This window comes from Trachinotus anak, unplaced genomic scaffold (genome assembly GCF_046630095.1).
Source record: "Trachinotus anak isolate AG129_WGS33_773 ecotype Australia unplaced genomic scaffold, CSIRO_AGI_Tana_v1 ptg000010l, whole genome shotgun sequence".
In the NCBI taxonomy this organism is placed as follows: Eukaryota; Metazoa; Chordata; class Actinopteri; order Carangiformes; family Carangidae; genus Trachinotus; species Trachinotus anak.
Genome location: NW_027273861.1, coordinates 9,834,179 through 9,842,063, shown reverse-complemented (window position 1 = coordinate 9,842,063; position 7,885 = coordinate 9,834,179). Strand labels below are relative to the sequence as shown.

The 7,885-nt window shown below is 39.5% G+C and overlaps 1 protein-coding gene across 2 annotated transcripts; it reads right to left on the bottom strand.

Annotated features, from left to right (window-relative positions):
* Positions 1-862: 862 nt before the first annotated feature.
* Positions 863-7,018, bottom strand: scamp4 (secretory carrier membrane protein 4). 2 transcript variants are annotated; one of them, XM_071487424.1, is made up of 7 exons: positions 6,901-7,018; positions 6,499-6,525; positions 6,275-6,403; positions 5,581-5,737; positions 4,422-4,523; positions 2,785-2,902; positions 863-2,640 (listed from the first exon to the last, which is right to left on the bottom strand). In XM_071487424.1, the coding sequence occupies exons 2-7, from the start codon at positions 6,503-6,505 to the stop codon at positions 2,452-2,454; spliced, it is 702 nt and encodes a 233-aa protein (XP_071343525.1). In that variant the 5' UTR covers positions 6,506-6,525; positions 6,901-7,018; the 3' UTR covers positions 863-2,451. The 2 variants fall into 2 exon arrangements, with proteins under 2 accessions (XP_071343525.1, XP_071343526.1); XM_071487425.1 differs by having other exon boundaries at positions 6,499-6,520; positions 6,901-6,988.
* Positions 7,019-7,885: the final 867 nt, after the last annotated feature.

Genomic DNA, 7,885 nt, shown 5'->3' with positions numbered 1-7,885 from the left:
TATAGAATTGTGTAAGAAGACCGTCCTTCAGCTGATAAAAACACAAACCATCACCAACATAGTATTTACTTTTTCACACAGCAGCATTGTTACTGCGTTAAGACAGTATAGAGAACTAGTGTAAATTTAGCCTTTAAACCAGTGGTTCCCAACCTGTAGGCTGGGGCCCACTGGTGGGATGTGAAGGTATTGCAAGTGGGCCGAAAAATCATTTGTAAAACAGTACAAATTCTGTGAAAAGATAAAAAATAAAAAGAATTATCTAATCTTTTTAAATGTTTTTAAAAGAAATGGTCTTTAACATAAAATATTTAAATGTTTTTTTTTTCTCTTGTATCAGGGCCTATCACTTTGATAAGTCAATGACAAGAACTTTTATGTTGTACCACATCTTACACTTGTTTTCTATCTGTCTGATTGCACACTGAAAGATTACATCCATGGCAAAAACTATAGAATCAAAATAGATAGCAGGTTAGCAACAGGAAGAATTAAAAAGAGTCCAAAGACAGATGAATCAACAAGTGATCTCCCCTATGTCACAAAAAAAAGGAGAGTGAGCTTCTCATGCTTTCAGTTCAATCCTTTTCGGTTGTTGTCTTTAAAAGTGCTTCGGTGCTCTGAGAAGGCATTATCGGCCTCTGTATTGTTACGGTGGTCAGAAGTGGTTGGGAACCACTGCTTTAAATCTTTGTCATATCAGACTGACTGTGCTAACGTTGTGAAATACGTAACTAAATAGTTAGGTGGAGTTTAGAGTTTATAAATAGTTAAACTCAGACCTAACCTGCATCACCAGCTGCTTATCAGATATTCAACCATTATAATTCCTTACACATTCAACTAGGACAGACAGGCACCGTGAGAGTAAGAATATTTATTGTTGTTGCTGCAATATTTAAAGGTTATTTTAACATATCTGTTAGTTATATTGTCACTTATCAAATAACAGAGAAAAATCAAAATACTGAATTTGGCAGTTGGCCATGAAGGACACTTTTGCAACAAGAAAAGAAAAATAAATTTTCAAACTATGAGACAAGCACCTTTTTTTTCTCCAGTTGGCGCTTGTACTTCATACGGGATTTGATAGGATCATTGAGGCAAAATAAAAGTGAGCTGATATATTACCTGCATAAAAAAAGTCACATTCATTGGTTTAAATCGGATTGTTCACTTTGAAATTCGTGGGAATGACCGAAAATGAGCCCATTTCCAGTATCAGACTACACTTGGAACAGACTGTGAGTACATTTGCATGCAAGATTTCACCTCACTGCAGATCTATCTACAGATGTTCTTTTTGAGAGATGTTTGTGTCAGTTTGCGTCGGTTACATGAGGTCAGAATTAAAAAAAAAAAAAAAAGTCCTATTTAATCCCACACCCGTGACAAGCTGCATGCAAAGCACACTGCGGCCACTAAACACAAGAATTCTGTCAAAGCGAAATTGAAAGTATATGGAACAGTAACAACAGTTGATAAGGTGCTTTCACCGCAGGGCGCTGACCACTAAAAGCAAACAGCGCAGATTTTGGAAATACAGAAACTGAGAATTACTAGGGCAGACAACAACACGGATCAAGCTTGGGTGTGACTTTTCATTATTGAAATAATGGAGAGAAACAAGCGCTTTGGCACATCAGTTCTCAGTGAGAAATCACTGGAGGATTAGGCACCGACAACCTCATGAAATGTTTCCACACGCTGCTTCACTGAAGTACAAAAAAATAAGCAGCATTTGTTAAGGCGACAGTCAAGCAGTTTTTTTCACATGCAAAATCTGCACACAATAGTAAGGTTCGTCGCGCGAAATCTCGGCCACAGCAGGCAAGCATGAGGTTATCAGACACAACAAATCAAAACTAAACTGAAGTCCTGCCAGAATACAGAGTCCACAAGAAAGGATTTCACCAGATAGAAATCGTGCTGTTTGCAGATTTTCTGTTGTCGCAAAAGAAAAAAGAAAAAAACCTGTTCTTCAGCATACTACAACTTCTAGCACCCAGCTCTAGTGTGACACATAAAACAGTCCTATCATAAATGTCCATAAGGCACTCATCCTTCACATACTGCCATCATGAAACTGTTCACACTGTTTTGGAGTTTCCAATTGCATATTTGCAAAACAGTTCATCTTCCAAAGCAAAATTCTTTTCAGCATAAAATCTTAAATATTTGTCACTTCAATAAACTATATGTAAACACAATTGAAATGGAATGGTATATTTTGAAGATATCCCTCTAGAAGAAGTGTCGGGCTTTAACGAGCTTTGCTGACAAAACTCTTTGATAAAACATTTTATAGCAATCCTGTCCTCTCATTCAAAAAAACATATGCCTGTGCATCTTGTCATATAAGAGTGAAATGATATGGCACCTTCACGTGCTTTCTTGTGCACCACAGAAATGGCCAGCTAACTGTCTCCATCTAGAGGTGGAGCCTTGCTATCACCAGCGACTGTTGTCAGGATAGCTTGGCACAGCAGCTGGATACTGAGGTAAGCTCGGGCCTTGAGCTGTCTGGGCAACAGCATTGAACCCTGCTTCCCTCACTGGTGCACTCTTCCACACCCCGGTGCTCCACTCTTCCTGAGCGCGCTCCAAGCTCCCGCCACCGCCACGGTACAGTCTGTGCACCTACCACGTGAAAAAAAAAAAGGGAAAACTGGTTCACAAAGTGTATTTGCATCTGCTCTCAAGTGTCTGTGTGGATTTATAAGCATGAGGGGCAAAAACTACATTTAAGAGTGTGTGCGCTTTCAGCGCCATGTGTTCACTCACCTTAATGAGCACCAGTGCCATTAAAGCAGTCACCAGAGTGAAGAGCAGAGCTGTGATAAGCATCACTATAGCGGAGCCCACATTTTGGCTGAAAAACATCACTGTTGCAATCCAGCCGCTTTGATGTGTTGAGAGTCAGATGGAGTAGTAAGGGTTAGTGTATCATACAGTATGAAATTAGCAAAGTGGATTTAATACAAATATAATCCAAAATTACTAATGAGCCATTAAGCAGTGAGACAACAGATGCAGTGATAAAGAGCATAATGATGATCGGTGCAACACTGACTTATCATGACACACTGTCCCATGAGTGAACAGTGTTGTTATAACAAGCAGATGTTCAGTTATTTGCCTTGAATATTACTCAGCTGGAGGAAGACTATTTGTGGATAAAATTACAAAACTAAAAAGAAATAAGAAATAACTTTTTTTAAAAACAACTCTATTCCACATGGTCTCTGAAAAAGACTGGTGTGACATTTTGACTCTGAGAACTTAAATGTAAACACATGATTTTATAACGTACTCATACAACTACAATACAAGTACATATAATATACAAGTACACATCAGAAAAGACATAAAATAAAGGATACAACAGCTCTGTATTATATCAATCATTTCCTAGAATTGAACTATTAAAATATGTAACGGCAGAAACCAGGACAGCTGATTTGTAGTGTGAATAATCGAAGAATTTTAGACACCTCATTTCAAAAAAGTACAACGGTTTGACACGTTGTGCAAAATCCACAGAATTTAGGAGCCTCAGTGTTTAGAGTTTGGGTTTTTCTGCAAGTCAAGTACATATATCTTTCTCACTAAAAATGAAAAAAAAAATTGTTGCACTCATCAGACATACTATCTGTAAAGAATGCCTCGTCTAGTCTTAAAGTGATAGTTTGAGTTATCTGATGTGGGGTTGAGTGAGGTAGTCATGCAAAGTCAAAGTGTGTAGTCTGCGGTAGATTCAGTTCAGCGCACTGCCAGTTTAAAGAAGCAGCCGGGAACATCAGCAAAGAAGCAGAAAAAAAACCTGCTTTTGACACTTTTAAAAGATGCCCACTGAAACAATCCATTCATTCATTTATAATGTTTTCAGCACTTTATCTTCCGTCAATACAAAGTGATGTTCAGTTCAGTCGCTCAGCTTGTGCATAGCAATACAGTAGTTCAGTGGTTGAGAAAAATGCAGGACCAAACCAAAGTGCTGTTTTGACAGGCAGATGAAGCATGGAAAATATTCTAAATGAAGTATACATTTAGACAGGTATTGGATTGTTTCAGTGGGTGTCTTTTAAACGACTACCTCACACAACCCCATGTCAAATAACCCGACCTATCCCTTTAAGGTTGTGGCCAGAACCTTTCATCCTGTTTACATTCAGCATCAAGAGGCTGATGGCACAGCAAACCAACCTAACAAACACCACGTCAGAAACTCTGAAACAGTCAACATTTGGCAGTTAACAGAAATATCGAGGTGTAAAAATGTGCAGATAGTGTGTCAGTACCCAATATGGTTATTATGATAACAACCACATCATGTATTATCTGGATGGTTAATCTATCTCATTAAGTATCATGATTTAAACAGACGCGCCTAATGGAAAACACAATTTCATTCAACTCACCATGTTCCCCAGCCGGAGATGCCTATAGTCTGAATGAGGGCCAAGACACACTGAAGGAAGAAGATGAAGAAGAAGGCCATGAAGTTGAACGAGCTATCGGCCCTATGAACAACATGAAAAAAGAAAACAAAACAAAATAAAAACAAAACGCACACAAAAGGGATGATACAATAGGAAAGAAATAAAGTTAATGTTGCCCTATTTATTTATTTTTTTTGCAATGTTCCCTCCTTCTACTGGTTGTCAACATGTGGGTCAAACTGGCAACAAACTCACAATGAAACATGATGCATACAACTGAATAAGCCATGGCACAACTGGAAATGTCCTCAGTAAACATGATGGAGTGTTCACTTCATGAAACGAGAAGTTCCTTATCAACAGAACAATCATTTTTAGACCCAAACTTTCAACATATTTTTGCTCAGTTAATAGCATCTCCCTGGTTACTTTTTTATCCTTATGGCCGCTCACCCCACCAAGACAGTGTCTAAAAGCATAAGAATAACTGATCTATGCTCTTTATGTTACATATCAGAAATCTTAAGCAAACAAAACTCTTACAGGAAATTCAGTATATTTCATATCAGATTTTGGGACTTTTGCTGACCACACCATTATAACTGGGGGCTTAAATATTTATTTGAACAACAGATCTAATGTGCTAAATAGAGCTTTCACAACATTACTGAAAACATCTGATTTTTCTCACATCATCTCTGAACACACACACACACACACACACACACCATTGACCTACTTCTACTCTGTTGTCTTCCTGTCTCTGGACCATCAGTTTCATCTTCCACAGAACACTTTCTAATTCGATTTAACGTTCACTCCTCAAGCTCCTCTGCACCTCTCTCAATCGCTGCCCTCCCAAAAAGAGCCACCTTACTGATAGATCACCTCTCGAATCAAAACTGCCCAGTTCAGTGATTTCAACTTGCACACTTTAAAGTTCCCGTGAAATTCGGAGTGAAAATGGCACAATACCATACCAGAACTATTTCACCTGGCCTGGACTTAGTCATTGTTTCTAGAAATATGATCACTCTGTTAATGAGAATAGTAAAACCATTAAAACCACCTTGCTCACACAGGTTTCCTGTTTTTACATATGACTCCGGTGCATGAGTTTTACCAGATGATGACTAACCTGAAAGCTTTGTAGAGTGGTCTGAACCAGCAGGTGTAACTACAGGGGCTGAAGAGGATGAGCCAGAGCAGGGAGAAGCCAAAGTTCACGGCACTTCCACCCCCAGCCCACCAAGCAATACATGCGATCACATTCATGCACAGCGTGCCTGAATACACTGCAGAGGAGAGAGCACAGGAGATGTGGAGAGGCAATGAGAGAAGACGGGACGTGATTCAAACATGTATGTATTAGGCCTGTCAATCGATCAAAACACGATTAATTAAAATCACGATTAATCGCATGATTGTCCATAGTTAACTCGCGATTACTTGCAAAGTAAGTGTACTTTTTTTTTTTTTAAATTGTTCTAAATGTACACTAACAGGATATTTTTCAAGTATTTAATACTCTTATCAACGTGGGAGTGGAGAAATACGCTTGCTTTATGCAAATGTATGTTTATAATTATTGCAACAATCTAAAACAATGACAAATACTGTCCAGAATATTCTCCAGAATAACCTCAATGGCACTCAGAAGGGTCGCTTCCTGATTTCCCAAACTAAGCGGGCGGGCCAAAGATCACAACCACAGACCGTGCGTGCGTTAATGGCGCGTCAAAAAATTAGTGGTGTTCAAAGAGATTTCCGTTATTCGTTATTATCGCGTTAACTTAGACAGCCTTAGTATGTATGTGTATGGAAAAACCTACTCATCCACAGCGTGTAGACTCTGCGGACCAACTGCTGGTGGGGTGTGGGGATTTCCTCTTCAATGTTCTGGTAAAAGCATGGTTTTATTCTCAGAAACTGAGGCAGGGGAGGAAAGTTATTTACCCGATCTGAAACAGGAGAAAAAACGTCATACTTCACAATATGTCTGAATACACTGCACTGATAGATTGACAGATTGATAGATAGGTTTTAAGTGACAAACCTGCCATTTTGAAATCCCAGATCTACCCTGGATAATAGGAATAAACACATATCGAAATCAGCAGTTTACACTCATGCAGACAAGAAAACTTTATTCAAATTGCACGTCTTTTTTACCCTAATATAATACTCATTACGTGTTTTTGTTAAGTTGTTTGGTTTTCTTTTTAACTATACCTACGTGAAGTTATGCTAACTTTATGTGTGATATTACACAGGAGATAGCAGCTAAAGCGTGTTGTTGGGCAGCACAGTAGTTCGGTGTGAGCAGATATTAGCTTACTGTCACTTTGTCTGACGTTTTTGCTTCATTTGACTGACTGCTAAGCAATCGGCACAGAGTGAAAAGACCCTCACGGCTAACAAGTCTACAAAAAGCATAATATAGATGAGCCAATATTACCAGGATAATGTTTACAGCTTCACGTTTCCGTCGACAACTGTAGGGGTCCGGGACTCAGTCAGGATGCGATTTTCCAACAACCCATCAGACACACTGCGGCTGCGCAGCACCGTTGCACTTGTAGTTCCAAACAGTTCTCATTCAACATGCTCCGGGACACTGAGAACTACAAGTCCCAGGAGTCGTGTGAGCGGTAAACGGGAGACGCGTGATTCCAACATGACACCCGTTCGCATGCATCCCACCCATAGGCTGCATGTCCAATCCATGCAATTACAGACGGAGATAAGTCCCCGGTCTTTGAACAGCTCTGGGCATGTCCACATTGTTTTAGAGCACAGAGAGGAATCCTTATTCAACTCACTCCGGGTAGAAGTTTCTTTCATTCTCATCGACGCTTGAAAACTTTCTGATTGATATCAACAAAACTGTTGGTGGTGAGAATAAGAAGATAAGAAAAAATGTATATAGATATATAGATAGAGATATATATATAGGACACACACACACACACACACACATATATATATATATATATATATATATATATATGTGTGTGTGTATAAAATGTATGACTATGGCTGAGTACACACACATCCGCAGAGCACTGGCCTCACAGACTGCACTTCAGTCCGACTGCTTTCTTTCATTTTACTGTCCCACAACATGGCAACCCCGACTTCTGAAAGTCAAACCCCACGGCCAATCACAAAGCCCGAAACATCTGCCAGAAGGCGTGTCCTGTGAGACACTTCTGACATCCTTCGGGATATAGTCTAGGGTGTTGCTGGGGCGGGTGGGTAGCATGTTTATAAATACAAATAACAGATCCATTGAATTAATTTACCTGACAGAATTTCATCTTATTTTGTGAACGCTTCAAGCATCACGCCACATCTGAGGCTCTACTGTCATTACAAATATACCACAGCGCTGCAACACACGAAACACCGAGCAGAGCGCAGCGCCGCGCTGTAAAACAAGC

Excerpts from the sequence above, each read along its gene's own strand:
- scamp4 (XM_071487424.1), bottom strand. Across the intron at positions 5,738-6,274 it reads AGTCTACACGCTGTGGATGA|TGTATTCAGGCACGCTGTGC; the intron begins GTAGGTTTTTCC and ends TCTCCTCTGCAG. Across the intron at positions 2,641-2,784 it reads TGGCACTGGTGCTCATTAAG|GTGCACAGACTGTACCGTGG; the intron begins GTGAGTGAACAC and ends TTCACGTGGTAG.